Source organism: Danio rerio, chromosome 18, assembly GCF_052040795.2.
Source record: "Danio rerio strain M-AB ecotype USA chromosome 18, GRCz13ab, whole genome shotgun sequence".
NCBI lineage: Eukaryota > Metazoa > Chordata > Actinopteri > Cypriniformes > Danionidae > Danio > Danio rerio.
The window spans coordinates 19,607,167-19,627,753 of NC_141038.1; the positions used below are offsets into that span (position 1 = coordinate 19,607,167).

Genomic DNA, 20,587 nt, shown 5'->3' on the forward strand with positions numbered 1-20,587 from the left:
GAAAATTCTAATTTATTTGATCCTAATGATCCGAGTGACCTGTTAGGTTTGTATTCAATGAGCATATCTGTATTGTATTAAGGTCCTGGGCCATTTAGTGATTTATAGACCAGTAATATTGCTTTAAAATCTATTCTGAATGTAACTGGGGGCCAGATTAAAGACCTGAGGACAGGTGTGATGTGCTCTGATTTTCTGGTTCTGGTCAGAATCCTGGCAGCAGCATTCTGGATAAACTGCAACTGTCTGACTTTTTGGCAAGGCCAGTATAAGGAGGCCATTACAGTAATCCACCCTGCTGCTGATAAAAGCATGAACAAGTCTGGAAACAAAGCATCCAATTTTTGCAATGTTTTTGAGATGATGTTAGACTGTTTCAGTTAATGCTTTGACATGACTACTGAAATTTAGATGAGGAATAGGTCAAGAAAAATCGTGCCGCCTTATTTTTTTAAGGACAATTTAACTTTCTAGTGATCTCGACTTTAATCAAACTGACAAAAATGTTGTTAAGATTTGAACAAAACATTGTTGAAACCTGATTATCTTTTGTTGTCTTGACTTTCGGCATAATTTAAACAACTTTTTTTGCAACTAATATTTTTAAGAGTCGAGGACAGGAAAAGTTTCATGACAAAAAAAATGTATTTTCTCTTTTTAAATATTTTGCCACTGATTTCTTTTTAATTGTAAGTAATTTAATTGTAAGTTTTCACAAATGTCATCATACACATCAGAATATATAACTTATTGAAGGTCACTGGTTTGAGCCCAGACTAGGTCAGTTGGCATTTTTGTGTGGAGTTTGCATGTTCTCCCTGTGTTTGTGCGGGTTTCCCCCACAAGTCCAAAGACACGTCGTATAGGTGAATTGAGTTAGCTAAATTGGCCATAATGTATGTGTATGAATGAGTGTGTATGGGTGTTTCCCAATGATGGGGTGCAGCTGGAAGGGCATCCGCTGTGTAAAACACATGTTGGATAAGTTGGCTGTAAAAAGGCTAAATTGAAAAGAAAGTGCCTGAATGAACTTTGATTCATCTACATATATATATATATATATTTTTTTTTTTTTTTTACATTTCATTTCATACATTTTTTTTAATTCTGGAGTAATTTTTTTTTTTTTATATTTGGCATTTTTTAATGCATTGTGACGCATTCATACCTAAACTAATAAAGTAATGATTTTCTCTGTCAGATTAAGTTTTTAAATATATTTGTCGCTCAGTTGTATCTTGAGATACCGTATACAGTAGCCATAATCCTCAGTGCATCTGTCCGGAGTATCTACTAGCATCATATCACAAATACAGTAAATACTCCTCCTATTACCTGAATTGCTCTTTCCACACAGCATCCCAGATACGCTTTTCCCCTCGCAGTCCCAAACTCTCCCTTTCAGAATCCTACTTTCTCTCTCCCAATTTTTGGTTTTCTTCTCTCCGTTCTCCATCTGCCTCCTATCAGGCTGTCTCTCTTTATTACGGACCGCCTGCGTCTCTCACCTTGTCCCCTGAAAACCCCACCTCGTGAATTAGACCCAGAGAGAGACGGAGTGAGCGAACAACCCAACCGATAGAGGACCGAGAGAGCGGCCAAAACCAGCGAAAGTGATGACAGGTTATTTTTCACCAGCCCTCCCTAGACCGCGCAATGCTGTTTTCTCTTCTCCTCTGACACATGGAAGATTTAATCTAGCTATCTCTGGGCGGCTCTTCCGCTCCTGTAACCAAATGAAAGCCATGATTACACGCGTTACAGGCGGAGGGGGGTCTGGAGGCCTTGGCTCCTAAAATACAAAACAAAAAAAAGGCCAGAGCAGCAGATTCGCCAGGCTCTGCAGGGTGATTCAGAGCGTTCATGTGTGTTTGCGTGTAAAACGTTGCCTTTATTGTTATGGAGGTTTATTGTTTGTGTGGCAGGTGGGAGACATCATGAACTATAAAAGTAAATCGCACACCGAGGACCCACACACTGCTGCTTTAAATGATTATTCTAATGACCTCCCTCCTCATCTAAATCTCTCCTCCCATCCTTATTCTGAAGGAGAAACACTTTGAGTAATATTACAGGCAGCAGGGCAGACGCACAGACTTCTATTTTTGTATACAATGTCATATGAGTCATAACTTGTTTACGGTGCTGTACGCTTCAAATTATTTCGTGCAGATTTCTTTTAGTAGACTCTTTAGCCTTTCCTGTGATTGCTGTAAGATATCAAAAGAGGGCACAATTCCTTCAAAACATGCGGTTTAAAGAATTGTTAGAAAGCAATTCAATGATATCTCTTGTTTTGCCTTTGAGGGAGTTGTGTGACTGTCTCTTTAAGAGTCAAGTGAGTCCTATATCACCGCATGCAATATTTATTTTATTCCAGTGCAAGGTCTTAATGGTTATTTTCCCAGCCAGCTGAGTGCACCATAACTCCAGCGCAAAGCAGCAGAGAACACGGAAATCGGATAGATATTTTGCGTTTAGATAAAAGAATGTCTATTTGGTGATTTTTTTTGGGAAGGGGGATAAAAGCTTCTTATCCTCTTGTGATGCCATGACTACGCAGTTTTATTTCTGATAAACTCTGATTAAGGTGGTTTTATTGCCTGATTTTGACTGAAAATGTGCAATTTGAATAATTGAACTGTATTGTCAGTGGCTTTGGGAGCAAAGTGTTGGTTATTTTAAGTGTCCAGTGTACATTTATATCTCTTCATTAATGCCGAGTTCAGACTGCATGATTTTCAAAGTAGTCGTGTCACAGATGTTTTCACACTGCATGACTATCCGGGTTAGCGTTTCGTCGCTGCTTTGTTTACACTGCAAGATGGATCGGCGACAGGGACATTCACATTGCATGACTTTACTATAGGAAGAATCGCCGACAACTTCGTCCAAACTAGGTCTCACAACCAAAAACACGTCGTATATCTTTTGTTATTAACTACATAATGAGAAAGAAGCCTTTAATGGGATAGAAAATGTACATATTTGCTCACCTGGGTTTAAAGGGAATTAGCCATTTCTCCTCAACGTTGATAATAAACTAATTTCTTTCTGTATGAAACGTCAAACAGACACGGTTGCTCCTGAGTCCTGTCAAACCTCCTCTAGTTTTTCCTCCATTTCGTGGGTCCAAATAAACCGAAAAAGAGCGCTTTTAACTTCTCCCCATGCCTCCCGCTTGCCTGCAGGAGGTATACACACACGCACATACAAGTGAAAGCTGCTCTCTCATTGGCTGTAGGCGATCGCTGATGTTATTTTCAGTCAAAACTCAATTCACACGGCATGATTTAAATCGCCGACAGCTCTAGATATTTAGCATGCCAAATATCTTGCAGGCATCGGCGACTCATCGGCGATTCTCTCAGATCGCGTCTTTGAAAGTTCATACTGTGTGATTGTCACTTACGTGCACGAGCAGCGATTAGCCTGTGCTTTCAGGCATTTGTCGGCGATTTCTCAAAACCTGTCGGCGAGCCAAAAAATAATGGAAAAATGGAAAATATGGAAAAATAAGTACAGAGGTTGGACAATGAAACTCAAATGACTGGTTATAGGCCACAATAATGCCTTAATATAGTGTAACCATTTTTGTTAATTTATAATTAACATTAATTGGCGTCACTTTAAGTTGTATTTTTACTAATGTTCATTCATTAATTTTCTTTTCGGCTTAGTCCCTTTATTCATCAGGGGTCACCACAGCAGAATGAACCGCCAACTTATCCAGCATATGTTTTACACAGTGGATGCCCTTCCAGCTGCAACCCATCACTGGGAAACATCCATACACACTCATTCACACATACCTTATGGACAATTTTAGCATACTCAATTCACCTATAGCGCATGTTTTTGAACTTGTGGGGGAAACCCGAAAGAAACCCATGCCAACATAGGGAGAACATGCAAACTCCATTCCGAAATGCTAACTGACCCAGTCGAGGCTCAACCAGCTTACTGTGAGGTGATTGTGCTACCCACTGCGCCACTGCGTTGCCTATTCATTCATTCATTCATTTTCAACCATGTATTTATTATATTGTTAACAAATAATTATGCATAATTTCATGCAATCAATCCTAAATCTTACAGGAATTCTAAATCTTACTATATTGAGAGTACATGTAATTAATTAATGTTACTAAGTAGTTAAATGAAGTTTCACTGTAATAAGGGCACATTAAATTAAAGTGCAACCCATTATTTTGCTGTGTACAGTATTTGAATTTCAAGTCATTTTACCTTATTACATTAAAAATAGAAGTGCAAAAACACCTAGGCACTAAAACACAAAGGTTGTGGGTTCGATTCCTAAAGCAGGTAGCCTATAATTACAAAATGTGTACTATCAATGCAATGTTCTTTTATTTTTATAAAGCCATCTGCCAAAAGCTTTGTGTTTATCAGAAATAGAGCATGCATCAGATTGTCAGAGATTTGCAGTCTCATGTCATGCGCCACCCAGTGTGAGCAGAATCACTGATCATAGCGCGTTCTATTATTTTTAGTCACGTCACGTCACATTGCTTGTGTCTGGTGTAAACACAGTGTCAGTTCACATCAGGCTGGAGCTAAAAAATACACTGCGAACAGTAAACAACCCTACTGTATGCACACCTTTCCCCTTGCTGACACTGAAGAAATTGTGTAAAGTGGTGACACAGATGTACACCTTTCCTCGTGTCCTTGTACATCTCTGCTGGAGTGGACTCAAGCCAAACTCTTTTAAAATCACATTACCGAATCGCCTACAGGACAGAAACTATATTTCTGACGAGCCACCAACAGATCGCCAATAACAGACTAATGTGATTTGTCAAATTGAATTAACAACGCTTTACATTTTTGATTGGATTACCCCCTGCAAAAAATGGAGCAGTCCTCTCCTATAATCAAGTTAATCATCACTTTCACCTCAAAATGTGTAAAATGAAAAGGGAACAAGGTTCATTAAATATACAGCACAACATCCTCACGTTTTTAATGTGATTAGTATCAGTCTTTCATTTCGAAAGAGGAAACAAGCTAGCGGCAGAATCCGTAACTGTACGCCTCTCAATCCTATTTGGAATCGAAAACAGTTTAGCTCGGAGGATTATTTGCATTCAGTTGAATCTGTATTTACTCACCAAGACACATCTAGATGCTTGCTTTTTAGTTTTCCATAAACAAACAATAACTAAGGAATGTTTGGAGTTATGCGGGCTCCAAGGGAAAACATGTCATTTGTGAGGTGATAAATATTTTAGCGTGCTAATTACTTTGGTTGTTAACTTCTCCTTTTGAGAACTGAAGTGTTTGAATGCTAATTGTACTTTAACGACTATGTTCCAGGTAGCCCTGCTCTGCTGGGAGGGATCTGCACTTACCTTGATTTTCCTTATCTCGTCATTTGGACAGACATGCGTTTTGTTGTTATGTTCTAGAGGTGTTTTCCTGCTCTAGCAGCCAGGCATTGAGAGCCAGCTGGCAGCAGCGCACACACCGTCACGCCTAACATGTCATTGACACACCTCTCTTTCTCTCTCTCTTTATTTATTTTTTTTACACCATCCTCGCTTCATGATGCAGGGAGATGGAAGCACCTTAGGCAGCAGAATGATGCAACGAGACCTGCGGGATGTGGAGTGTGACAGGACATTCCTCACAGGGAAGCTGTCACTAGACAACATCTGTCCTGACGCTCCGCTAACCTGACTTTCACTGTTCATCTACAGCTTCAGAAGACTGTCATGCCTATCCATCTATCTGTCTGTCTATCTATCTATCTATCTATCTATCTATCTATCTATCTATCTATCTATCTATCTATCTATCTATCTATCTATCTATCTATCTATCTATCTATCTATCTATCTGTCTGTCTGTCTGTCTGTCTGTCTGTCTGTCTGTCGTTCTATCTATCTATCGTTTTATCTGTCTATCGTTCTATCTATCTATTGTTCTATCATTCTATCCATCTATTGTTCTATCGTATTATCTATCGTTCTATCTATCTATTGTTCTATCTTCTATCTATCTATTGTTCTATCGTATTTTCTATCGTTCTATCTATCTATTGTTCTATCATTCTATCTATCTATTGTCCTGGAGGGCCGATGTCCTGCAGGGTTTATCTCGAACTTGCTTCAACACACCTGCCAGGATATTTCTAGCAAGCCAACTAAGAGCCAGATTAACTAGCCCACACTGTAAAAAAAATCCGTAATTTTAAGGTTTATTTCTGGCAGCTGAGGTGCCGGGAAAATACGTAAAATAACGGCTGTTAAATTACAGAAATGTCCTTTAATTAAAATTTCTGGTATTTAAATTTCTGTAATTCAACCTCGGTTATTTTACAGGAAATTTCTGTAATTTAACAGCCATTATCTTAACTAATAAACTGTAAAATTATTAATTTTTTTTACAGTGCAGGTGTGTCTCATTGGGGTTGGATTTAAACTATGCAGGACACTGGCTCTCCAGGACCAAGTTTGGGCACCCCTGATCTACAAGTATCTGCCATAGGGAACTTGAACCAGCGACCTTCTTGCTGTGGGGCTAACCACTGAGTCACCGTGTTGCCCTTGTATTCTGTCTGGATTATATTTCTGGCCTATGCATCATATTGTGCCCTTTAAAGTGACACTGATAACCAAAAATGAAAACTATCTCATGTTCTTATCCTAATGTGGCTGCAGATTTTAGCTGTATGATTTTTTTTTGCTTCAAATAAGCTTCAATATTTGTAGTCTATAAAATGCAGGTGCACCATACCCCTAAATTTTCATACTTTTCTCACACATATGTAATTTCTCTGTATGTATGTTTATGCAGTTTTTGAAGTGTCTTATGTGGATGACCATTCCAGAGATTACATGTTTTGTACTTGTGCCATTGCATTTTGTTTAGTTGTTACTCCTTTGATCATACCCTTGCTCCGTATGCCTGCTTGACATTTTATTTGATGTATTTCACTTTGATGATTCAGTATGATGAAACAAAAATTATCATTCTTGTTTTTATTTTGGCTTATTTACTATATTCCTTCCTTTTTAATCCTCAAGTTAAAAGTTGTACTTCAATGGTTTGTTTTCTGATTATTTACTCTTTTTTTACGTTACAGGACCTTGATCTCTGTTTATGGAACAAAATCAATGCCGAAAGTCTTGAATTAAAAAGCTTGTTGAATATCACAAACTGAAAAAAATGATACACCGTATTAACAAGTTCTTGCATTTTAATGACTTGAATTCCAGGGTTTGTATTTTTAGGTCCTGAAATTTAACATAGCTGTTTATTTAAGATGTGAATATTTCAACTAAAAATATTTCAAACACGTTTTCATACTTAAAAATTCAATAATTCATATTCAATTTTCAGATTTCACTTACAAAATATTCAATACCCTTTAAAAATACGATGTATAATATTCAAAAGGTCATTTTCAGTTCATTTTATTTCAGTTCAAATATTCCCTTCCATAAATTCAGTGGATCAAATTCGACTGTTAAAATTCAACATTACATCCGGGAACTGCAGGAAAAGCAATAGATTGCAGATTGAAGATCGCCAGCTGCTCTAGCTTTCACCAGCAGGTGGAGATGGAATAATGTAAGATTTTTAACCCAGTAAACAGGCGAGAAAAAGGCTATTAAAGGCACAAAAGTAGCATTTAATATTAATATCAATGCTTTGGACATTATAAATGATAAAAAGTATGAGTAAAATGAGTAAATAAGGTTTTAGTCATCTATATTTGCCCTTATGTAACGGAAGCCAGCTGGTGATCGCGTAAATATCAGTCCTCGGATCCAGCGAAAGACGTTGTTCTGCAATCTTTAGCATCCTCGTAGCTTGTCTCCCATGCCGGCTCGCTCCCTGCACAAACCGGTGCGGTTACTTGCACATAAACCGTCTTTTGATGAATATGATGTTACACATTGTCTATCTTTATTGACTCTTTCTTCCATAGACGCGAAGTATTATATTGACAGCTAAAGAATATAAACGTAAGAGAAAAAGGAGAAGAAATAGCCTATTATAATAATAATACAACATAGATAAACATTGACAGGGGTAAGAACAATTACGAACAAAGATTTTCAAAACCAGAGAGATTTTATGAGAATGTCACACAAAACAGTTTACTTGGAACTGTTAAACAGAGTTCAGGTATGATTTAAGGTTGGGTATGGATGGGGCGTGTAATTTAAAATAATTTAACATAACGTGCGAATGCATTAAAGGAGCGTCAGTTATTATTTAAGCGCAGCTATGTCAGGATTGGGATAGGTTATATAATTTTTATTATTTAAATTATGATTATTAATATTAATATTTTATGACATGTATTTGGGCTATTGCGCTTAAATAAGTCATCCGTGATTCTAAATTAATATTTCTATTTATCCTTTTTAGCTATCACTTTGCTATCGTCTTTCTCTTCTTTTTTTTCTAATTTTTGGGGTTCTGCCACAGTTAAACGTTTGCAAAATGTCCAGATTATTGCTTTTCCTCTAAAATAGAGACGAAGCAGAAGGAAAATGAATGAATTGATGAATGAATGAAATGATTGACGTTTTTATGCATGTGCGGTGCGGCTTGCACACGACAAAGTCGAACGAGTGGCCGCGAGCTCCGGTGGCCGGTCAGAGCCAGCGCCGCATATCAAACTGATTAAGAGATGCTGGATGGCTGCCAATATATGATAGGAATTCTTCCGAAGTTTCAGATGATATCTGGGCTTGTGCATAATAATGTAAAATGAAAATGAAAGTCATGACACTTGGCCAAGCATAAGAATAGCCTACAAGAGTGTTTCGATTATTATATTAATCATTCATGAGATGTCATGCTTGGGCTTATATGAATAACACCTTGCTGTTTACCATTTCCGAAAGTGGAGCTGACGTCGGAGCGAAATTGCTTGTATAATTGTAAAAAGAGTGATGAATATTAATGGATTTCTTATATCTGTCATTTCTGATAATATAATTGATTTAACTAGTGTGAGCTTATGAGTATCCAACAATCATTTAGCAAAAATGCATCCAGAATCCTAAACCAATAACTTTGTCAAGCAAAAATTATGATTTTATAGGCTACTGATTTTTTTTTTAAACAAGAAAAAAGAAACTATTAGCTACCCTAGCAATTGTTTATTTAAATATGATCATCTCAAAATATAAAATAAAAACATAATGGTTTGACTTTGTGAAATCATAAAACACACTTGCAGAAGAGAGTTAATAGAATAAATGAGCAAATACATTCTCTCCAGTAGATGGCGATTACAGCTCAGTAATACCCCATGATGATGAACACTGAGCTGCTTTGCAGGAACCCCTCAACCACGCATTCTAAACATTAATCTTATGAAACTACCTGAAGTGACAACTATATTAAATTTAAACCAGTTTAATTAAGTTTATATGTTTAATAACTGAAAAAAAGATCAACATTGCTAATCATACAATACAAACGGTCGCTGAAAAGTTATAAATAACGTTTTTCTCATAATACTGAAAACAAATTAAAGTCAGTTATAACTGCCTATTATCAAACCACAGGCGACTCATTTTATTACTTATAATTGGCTGCGACATTGCCACTTTTGCGTTAATACCTTTTTCTCGCCTATAGGCTACATAACAATAAAACAATAATCTGGACGAACTAAGACATTTTGCAAATGTTTAACCGTGGCAGAACCCCAATAATTAGAAAAAAGAAGAGAAAGACAGAGTGATAAAAAGGATAAATAGAAATATTAATTTAGAATCACGGATGACTTATTTAAGCGCAATAGCCCAAATACATGTCATAAAATATTAATATTAATAATCATAATTTAAATAATAAAAATTATATAACCTATCCCAATCCTGACATAGCTGCGCTTAAATAATAACTGACGCTCCTTTAATGCATTCGCACGTTATGTTAAATTATTTTAAATTACACGCCCCATCCATACCCAACCTTAAATCATACCTGAACTCTGTTTAACAGTTCCAAGTAAACTGTTTTGTGTGACATTCTCATAAAATCTCTCTGGTTTTGAAAATCTTTGTTCGTAATTGTTCTTAGCCCTGTCAATGTTTATCTATGTTGTATTATTATTATAATAGGCTATTTCTTCTCCTTTTTCTCTTACGTTTATATTCTTTAGCTGTCAATATAATACTTCGCGTCTATGGAAGAAAGAGTCAATAAAGATAGACAATGTGTAACATCATATTCATCAAAAGACGGTTTATGTGCAAGTAACCGCACCGGTTTGTGCAGGGAGCGAGCCGGCATGGGAGACAAGCTACGAGGATGCTAAAGATTGCGGAACAACGTCTTTCGCTGGATCCGAGGACTGATATTTACGCGATCACCAGCTGGCTTCCGTTACATAAGGGCAAATATAGATGACTAAAACCTTATTTACTCATTTTACTCATACTTTTTATCATTTATAATGTCCAAAGCATTGATATTAATATTAAATGCTACTTTTGTGCCTTTAATAGCCTTTTTCTCGCCTGTTTACTGGGTTAAAAATCTTACATTATTCCATCTCCACCTGCTGGTGAAAGCTAGAGCAGCTGGCGATCTTCAATCTGCAATCTATTGCTTTTCCTGCAGTTCCCGGATGTAATGTTGAATTTTAACAGTCGAATTTGATCCACTGAATTTATGGAAGCGAATATTTGAACTGAAATAAAATGAACTGAAAATGACCTTTTGAATATTATACATCGTATTTTTAAAGGGTATTGAATATTTTGTAAGTGAAATCTGAAAATTGAATATGAATTATTGAATTTTTAAGTATGAAAACGTGTTTGAAATATTTTTAGTTGAAATATTCACATCTTAAATAAACAGCTATGTTAAATTTCAGGACCTAAAAATACAAACCCTGGAATTCAAGTCATTAAAATGCAAGAACTTGTTAATACGGTGTATTATTTTTTTCAGTTTGTGATATTCAACAAGCTTTTTAATTCAAGACTTTCGGCATTGATTTTGTTCCATATCTGTTCTGACAACTTTTAGTTGAAAAGTTGAACTAAAGTTACATTTTAGTAGTTTGAAATTATATGATGTCTGGGTTAGCACTGTCGCCTCACAGCAAGAAGGTTGCTTGGGCAGTTGGTATTTCTGTGTAGAGTTTGCAAGTTCTTCCTGTATGGGCGTGGGCTATAGGTAAATTGAATAAACTAAATTGTCCATAGTGTATGTGTGTGAGTGTGTATTAGTGTTTCCCAGTACTGGGTTGCAGCTGGAATGCCATCCACTGTGTAAAACATATACTGGAAAAGGTGGTTCATTCCACTGTGGCGACCCCTAATCAATAAAGGGACTAAGCCGAAAAAAAATGAATGATTGAATAATGTTTGGGTTGGTGATGTAAATGATTGTCCAAAAAAACAAAACAAATGATCTGCCAGTATTGTAACACAATAAGAGGAAAAATAACGCAATACGTTTTAAAAAAATACTTTAATTATAATCTGATTTTATGAGTTTTTCGAGTTTAGATTTGCGGATAACGTGAAGTGTGCGATGAACACATAACTGCATGTTTTAGCTTCCAGCGCTTTTAAGGCATTTTTAACAGCACACCACTGCAGTCTTGTGGGTGGCTGACCTTACTAAAGCTGTGCCTACAGCTCATCATCTCTTCTTTAGAACATTTCTTTTGATAAAGTGAATAGGTGACTTGCTGACTCCAGATCAGCATGCCGTCTGCTCCTGTTGAGATAACTGTGAGATACAGGTGGTGAAATACCTACTGTTTATTCTCTTTGCTTTCACCATAACAGCAGGTACCCATACGTTGGTGTGCACATAAAAGTATCTGTGTATAATTATATATTTTTTCCTCCTGTACCAGGTCCAGATCTGCAAATACTAACAAAAACACTTCCCTTTCATATGTGGCGTCCAATTTAATGAACTATCGGCTCAACTCTCGTATTCTCCTACATGCTTTGTTGTCGCTGTTTCTTTCAAATGTCAAGCTCGTCCTCTGTTCTTGTTTAGCTCGCCATGTCTCTTTTCTTGCTAAAACCTGCTCAGTGATCTCATTTATTAAATGTCATGTAGGAACTGCGCTGGCGCAGAATGAGCGCTGTCAGAAAAAATGAGAATCGCGCGGGCCTCAGACGCCACATGCCATCAACAACTCTGCGCCAAATATTTGGAGCAACAGCATATGCTCCTTAAGTTTGCGGCGTAAATGTTCTACGCAGACTTCTCCGTTTATTCACAATGCGTCAGCTGTTTCCCAAGACTACTGTGGTAGATAAAGATTGATGTATAGCCAGTAGTTATTCAATTGCCACAGTTAAACTATGGTGATTTTTATATCCACGGTATTGCATTAGAAGCATGTGGTATAATTGTTTTAAAAATGTATGATAAAAAGACATCTGTGCCAAATCCCGTAATAGGTTAAATCTATTTAAACCTATTTAATAAAAATATATTTTCTAGCCTACATTATACGATACATTAACAAGTAAAATGTGCTTTGCAGCTTAAATATAGTCTACCCATAACTGTCGTGAAGGTGCTAAAATAAAGGCCACCACACCAAGACTTGCGTTAATTAAAATAGCCTTTTCTTGAGCCATAGCTAAAAATACAGGCAGACTGACAGTTTAGTAACAAAATATCGCCTAACTTACTTGTAAATATTTAACATTTAATAAAAAATACACAAAGGATCTGCAAAAAAACGTCCAGGATTTTTATGAATATTTTTTAAAGAAATAGCCTACTTAACTTACAATAAAAAAATAGTTTCACATTGTAAATGCATGTTAAATTACATTCTTTATTTATACTTTAAAAGCCCATATTTGTAAAGTAAAATTAAATTTCTTCTCCATTATATTGAATTTATTATTTGAATTTATTATTTTCCATATTTTAATTTTCCTTTCTAACAAAATCACTTTTTTAAGACGCGGTCTTCCTGTTAAAAGTTGACTAGCGGAAATTTGTTGCTTATCATCCTTTTCCTCAGCAATAGGTGTCCGGTGGTGAGCAAAACAACTTTTTCAACTTCTTCCACCCGCCTTTCATGAAGCCAGCCTCCGCTGCGTTTCCGCGCGCTCCCAATCCATTCATCTTGAGTTAGAATTATGGCACGGAAGAATAAATTGCGTCCTTGTGTCCGGCAGAACGATGATAAAATAACGCGCCCCTATTTTCAGCGGATCGGGGTGTCATCCCCTTCTGTCTGCTGAGTAGGATCCACCTGTAAGATACTCCTTTTGAGGGGTGGGACCCCATCGGCGCTGTCACGAGAAGAGGCGGTCCATGCACTAGCTTGGAAAAAGGATTGGAAAAGTAAAGAGCGTCTCCTGCGCTGATTGGGGGCCCGGAGGGGAGAGCGAGGAGGGCGGGAGGATTGCGCTCACGAGCCTTTGTGTTTCACTTCTAATATCTCACATATCAATAATTGAGCGCGCGAGCAGACGGACCCCACGCGCTATGTATTCTACTGCGCGCGAGCAGGGAAAGGGCCTTGATCCGCTTCCAGTCGGCTCTTCTACTACGGACTGAAAGGGAACGAGTGGGGAAACTGTTTTAGTCTTAACTTGAACTGTTTGGAAGGACTTCATTGTACAGTGAGGACAGGTGTGGAGTGTTTTTGGTTCGGGATTTGAGCGGGCTGTGTTGTCTTTGAGAGAAGACTGCTGTTAGGTGCGGAGCGAAGTTGGCATGATGTTGACGTTGGTGCTCGGCGCAGTGTGGTTAGTGTGCCATGCATACGCACAGAACGAGACAGAGCCCATCGTATTGGAGGGGAAATGCTTGGTCGTGTGCGATTCAAATCCCACCTCAGACCCCACTGGGACGGCTCTTGGGATATCGGTGCGCTCGGGAAGCGCCAAAGTGGCTTTTTCCGTGGTGAGAAACACGAACCACGAGCCGTCGGAGATGAGCAATCGAACTATGGTGATCTACTTCGATCAGGTACAGTTTCAGTATGGAAAGAGGCACGTGTTTTGTTTAATCTTACTTTTGACGCGTTGGGATCAGTGGGATGTTTTTTGTGTCACGGTTACAAATGCAAACCAGATCGCAAAATCAAAGAAATATCGCAGCAATGAAAGCTTTAACTGATACGTGTAATCTAGGGAGATGTCACATTTCCTTCCACTTCGTTAAAGGTCAATTACAGGCTAATGGCTTTCAATTATATCTAATAGCCGTGAACTTCTTTGTCGTGTCTTAAAACTATCCTCCATCTGCTCTTGTATGTATAATCAATTGATTTGCTGCTTTGTACAAGCGAGTTTTCACTGTAAAACTTCAAGAGACAAAACTTATTGTAATAAGGCGTTTTTAAGCGATGTTTGGCTTCGATTCTGATGTCTGCATCCTCCTTCAGGTACTGGTCAACGTTGGTAGAAGTTTCGACGAAGAAAGGAGCAATTTCTTCGCCCCGCGCAAAGGGATATACAGTTTTAATTTCCACGTAGTGAAAGTGTATAATCGTCAAACTATCCAGGTAAGTGCACATTCCTTAATGGTCACCATTCTCTAACGTATTTTTGGTGCTCTTGGGGCATTGAATTAGTTGAGAAAATTGCTAAATCTAAGTCTTTCTTTAGGTTAACTCTTTGTTTTATTACCTCAATTAAAACGAGATTAACACTCAGCCAAAAATTGGCCCGCAGACAAGACTGGCGCGTGTTCAGGACCATGGACAGTGAATGCTCTGCTCATGACCGATTCGACTTCTGATTTTTCAATGTCTGTACAGCACTATATATATATATATATATATATATATATATATATATATATATATATATATATATATATATATATATATATATATATATATATTTGTGTGTGTGTGTGTGTGTGTGTGCACGCTGTCTTTAGCCAATTTACATGTACTATCAAAACGCTGCATCTCAGAGGATTTACAACTCTCTTTATTCCGTGCTGGTCGGCGACTGAATTAGAAACAAGTCAAATGACACATTTCCCTATTCACTGCAATGAAGGCAGTAGTTTGGAGCTGTGTATACGAGACTCACACACACTAATATATGATGTGATTCATAAATCTAAACCAATGCTCTCTAAGATCATTTAATTAGGACAAATTAAACATTTGGAAATAGTCTTGGGTTGGAAGGCCTTTTTAAAGTTTTATTTAATGTATGCTAAACGCAAGAATTACAAGACTGATATTTAAGCCTTGTACACTTTAATATTTTTATCACATCATTACCCAAATATCATGTGTAAGGAAGAGCGTATTGTTCATAGCCTGTGTTGCGCAATAAGTGTGAACAGATAGACACAGTGTAAAAGATAAAAACAAAATTTTCTAATAATGCTCATCTAATGTGTCTGGAGCAAACAGAAAATGTAGTTTTTACACATATTGTCTATAATTGATTCCATGCTGATTTGAATAAAGACCTTAATTTCAATTAGTTCTAAAGCCACTTTTTTAATAAGCAAAGTTGTACTGAACTAATCACATATGTTTGGTTAGAGTAATACAACTGTCTGTGTGTGAAAGGCTTTGTTCTTTTATGTACACTTCAGACTTCAAAGAAAACATGATTTCCACTCTGTTGATCAGGGAGGGAGGAACAGGCCTCTGTATTAGCATTCAGAACATAGGATAAACACGCACAATGATCTAAAAAGCTCTATAAATAATATAGCAACACACTGTATCTGCATGGATCTCACAAATCTGTATGGAAAACACACACCGTGTTTGTATGAATTGTTTGCTTGGAGAACTTCATGCATTGGGTAGAAAAATTCTTATAGTCGATCTTGTTCAGTACTCGAAGGACAAGTTGGTTTATCAACACTTGGTATTTCAATGTGGAAAAGCTTTTTTAAATTCTGGTCTGCTTCAGGCGACAATCAAATGATCCCATACTCGATTTAAAATTCCAGTCAGTTGTTTTAATTGTAAGTTAATTTAATCATAAATCTCACAAACATGTTTTAGTTAACACATTATATTACGTTAGCTTTAGGGTGCAAAACTGAGAAGACAAGCACAACACAATACAAATTGTCAAAGAAAGTTCTTCTCATGTAAAGCTTGAACTCTTTTCAACAAAGCAGCAGACAGCCATGCATTTGAATATTGATTGCAGACATACTGGCCAGATTTTATTGAGCACAATTGTCTTTGTTGCAGATGTGACAGACGGTAATTAAGAAAATTACTCTCTGACCTAAAATAATGACCCTGTGAATAGATATGACAAAGGAGCGGGAAAACATTTTGTCGTCGCTCATGTCCAACCATTATGTATGACTGAGACAGGCAAAGGGATAGAGAGAGAGAGAAAGAGGGTCTGTCCTCCATCACTCCACTGCGTCATTTGGACAGGAAGCTGTCTGTCATTACGTTAAATGCAGCATTAAATTATGTGTTGCGAATTACTCGCATTATCTCATTTTTGGGGATCTTTTATACAATGGTTCATTTGTATGTTCTACATGTACACGAAATGAGGACGGAATTCAAATTACATAGCCACAAAGCTGGAGGATTGTTTTTTGGAAAGTCACCCAATAAAAAAAAATGAGTTCAATGAACAAATGCATGCTAATGTTTATCCTTTTATAACAGAAATTTCTCATAGTGTAATGGTGTTTTCGCTTAATGACAGCGATCGGATTTTGTGTATCTGATGGTCACGCACAACATTCAAAGGTGCCTTTTCAATAACCACAAGCTCATTGCTTGCTTGCAGTATCAAATGTCATTTTCGCTCTACTTCTGGCACAATCTGAGAATGGTTTACATTAAAACACACACACACACACAAATAAAGCAGTGTGCCATTTTCATTTCCCCTGGCAAAGGCCCATAAATGCTTTGATCAATTTTTATGATTTCATAAGGAGCTGCCTACTGTATTATCAAGGGACATGTCAGCCTTCAAAAGAAAAAGAATGGGAGTGTATAGATTGAGTGTGTTATTGTTAATGAGAAGATTAAAACAGGCTCTGATTTATACTAATAACATTACTGTTGCAGTTGGGGCTTTGTACTGTATACAAGTTTGTCATCCGTCTTTTGGATGAGATGACAAACCGAGGTCCTGACTCTCTGTGGTCATTAAAAATCACATAGCACTTTTCATAAAGAGTAGGGGTTTAACCCCGATCTCCTGGCCAAATTCCCTTTCAGCCCTTAACCATCATGGCCTCCCAATCATTCCCATCCACCGAATTGGCTGTATCAATATCTCTCCACTACACCAATAGCTGGTGTGTGGTGTGCGCACTGACCCCATTGTCCTGTGGCTGCCGTCGTTAGACATGGGACATTAACTGTTTTCAAGGTATACCGCGGTTTAAAAAAGTCAAGGTTTAAAAACTGCGAATATTTTTTGTAAGGTTTTTTTACGTTTTGTTTTAAAAAATTTTAGTATCAACACACAATATATAATAAATATAAAATAGCAAAAAATGTATCCAAGTGTATCTGTTTTTTATACCTAATGAAGACAGCAGATGTGAATGATTCAATTTAATTATTTAGCCTGACATGTTTACTGTTACAAAATATTAAATGTTTTTCAAAATAAAATATACTGTGTTTAAAGGGGAAAAATGTATTTTTTACCCAGACATTTAAAAAAACATATTTAAAACAGTTATCACAATACACTGTAAAAATAGCAGGGTTCCATATAATTTGTTCATGTTGAACCAACACAAATCGATTAAGTTAACTTTACACTTATGTGGATTAAACATAAAAAAATTAAGTTGTCCTAATGAAATCATTATTATTTATTACTTTGAACAAGCAAAAAAAAAAAAAAAAGTATCCAAAGTTATCATACAGAATGTTACATCGGCCCATGCCTAGCAGTCGCATTATTCAACTGAATGCTGCACATTGGTGGTGGTGTGGAGATACCCCTTTCATGATTGTGAAGTGTTTCGGGTGTATGGCCATACACACTCGAGAAATTTATATTTTTTTGCTTGTTCAAACTACTTATTTAAAATAAGCTGAAACAACACAATTCTTGATATTTCATTGGAACAACTTAATTTTTTTATGTCAGATCCACATAAATTAGTTAAAAGTGTTACGTTAACTTAATCAATTTGTGTTGGGACAACATTAATGAATTGTGTGGAACCCTGCATTTTTACAGTGCACGATAAATGCGCTATATAAACACACACTACATTTGTTTGAATTCCTTCAAGCATAATTAGGTAGATTAAGCATTGGTCTCACTAATTGAAATGCTTCCATGTTACAGGTGAGCCTGATGCACAACGGCTGGCCAGTGATCTCCGCCTTCGCTGGGGATCAGGACGTCACACGTGAAGCAGCCAGTAATGGCGTCCTGATTCAAATGGAGAAAGGTGACCGCGCCTACCTCAAGCTGGAGCGAGGCAACCTGATGGGCGGCTGGAAATATTCCACCTTCTCCGGCTTCCTGGTCTTCCCCCTGTAGAGGAGGGGTGTACCACAGAAGGACTATTGCTCTTTAGCTCGCCGGCTTGTGGGAGAAAGAAGGGATACGAGGGCGGATGAGAGATAGAATGATAGCAAGAATGTAAAGAAAACTATATAGGAAGAGAATATTTAGTGTGGCAGGCTCTCAGTCGCACTCACTTTGCTATGCTGCTTGACTACAGCTCTGGACAGCCAAAACTTTTTTTTATTATCCTTATGATAATTGAAGTAATACGGAAAGAAAGCATACAGAGGATCGTAGCCCTATCCCACCCCTCTCTTACACATCCTATCCACACTCCTCTGCTTTAAGGATCGTCCTTCAACAGACCCCCATTTCACAGCGGTCACATCTTTGTATATTCTCTCCATACGTACATACCGTGAGTCTCAAACGCCATTGTCATTCCTCTCAGTCCAGTCGCCCCTTCTTTCTCTGGCTCACCCTTTCTTGTTTCTGTGAGGGCGTCTGTTCTCTGAAGGATCTCTGAATCCCCACGAAAAGACTGCATACTGGATATATACATATATAAATACATAAAAAAATTTCTATATGATTATGATATACTCAATGCCTAAATGAATCTGGTCGACTCTCTGTATTTCTGTATTTCAGTGTTAATACTTAGTGATTGTGTGTGGATTTTCAGGCTGCTGTCCAACTACCAATGCTTCTTGTTTTTGTTTCGGTCGAAAAAAAAAAAATGTGGCTAAGATGAAACTATATCAGAAATACTATAAAGTACAAAGTTTTATTATCATTGATTGTAATATATATGTGAATATTTAGCAGATGAAATCCTCCCTTTTAATCAATTAACCATTGTTTTTTTTTTTCTTTGATTCAATAAAAATTAAATGGTACTTTTTATTTTTCTTAATCTGATTCTGTGCTTTGAAATTGGAAGATCGTCGCCCGCAGGTTTTAAAGAGCAGCAAACATTAATCATTTCACTAAAACGACTTCTGACAAAGCTCTGTGCGAGTTTGTGTGTGTGCCACAGAGACACAATGACACACTCTCAGTGTGTCTCATTGTGCTCTCTCATGATGTAGATATGCTTGGCTGGTCTCTCTCACTCTGTCCTTCGCTGTCTCTGTCTCTCTCTACCGGGTGATTGGGGCCTCTCTCTGCTGCACTCAAGGCTCTAATGAGCTCCTGGGGGGAAATTAGCGCTTGCATAATAAGCAAACCCCACTGTTTACACAAAAATCATGTTGCGTACATCTTTCCTACTTTTTTTTTCTTTCGTTTCACTTTTTTTTTCCTGTTGCATTGTCCTTGAAGCATTTCATGAAAGGGATTTAAAGTCCATGTAATTGTTGGCTTCATTTGATGACAGCCTCTATCATTCCTTTCTTATTTGTAACCAAACTAAAAATACTCATAATTGGACGGATATGTTCAAACTGAGTCGTATTTGCAGAATAGCAAACACATAAATGAATCGGAAGATAAACCTTTATCCAATTCTTCCAACGTAGCAACAGGAGCTCAGCGTTCTGACAGGCGATGCTCGTCTGAGCACATTATAGCGCTATCTCGTCACTGCACGAAATAGCTACATTTGAGGGCCCTCTCAAGAAAACTTGCTGCTTCGGTGCTCACCGTTCAGAGGATATGAAGAGGGTGAATAGACAAGTGTTGAGCTGTGAAATGTTAACACAGCACCATAAGAGCCGTGGTGTCCCTCCTGGCCTGTGCCCAGACAGTACAGGCCCGTTTAAAACCACTCATTAGTGTCTGCACACTTAGCGTTTGTCAGAGCAGAACTATGGAATGAGAGCTGAGGGGCATGTGTGAAGTGAAGGGAAAAGAGAGCAAGAACAAGTAAATTTTTATTTAGTTTGAGGGGTAATTGTGCCATTTAGATGTTTAAGTGCAATGCTTGTTTATAATTTGTGTTATGATTTAAGATTACACTTTATTTGTTTGAACATTGCATTTATAGATTTAAAGGAGAGCATACAGACTCAGTCCTGCAAAACATGACATAAAATAACCCAGCAAGCATTTTTGTTTTTAAAATGTCTAATAGACATCTAAACATAGATAGGAATAGGCCAAAACTAGACTAGTCATCAAATAAACAGAAATGAATGACTACACAT

The 20,587-nt window shown here is 37.3% G+C and overlaps 1 protein-coding gene across 1 annotated transcript; it reads left to right on the forward strand.

Annotated features, from left to right (window-relative positions):
* Nucleotides 1–13,438: 13,438 nt before the first annotated feature.
* cbln1 (cerebellin 1 precursor) lies at nt 13,439–19,344 on the forward strand. Its single transcript, NM_001430964.1, is given in 3 exon segments — nt 13,439–13,968; nt 14,387–14,506; nt 18,276–19,344. Coding segments are annotated over 3 exon segments (570 nt in total). The 5' UTR covers nt 13,439–13,716; the 3' UTR covers nt 18,474–19,344.
* The last annotated feature ends 1,243 nt before the right edge of the window (nt 19,345–20,587 follow it).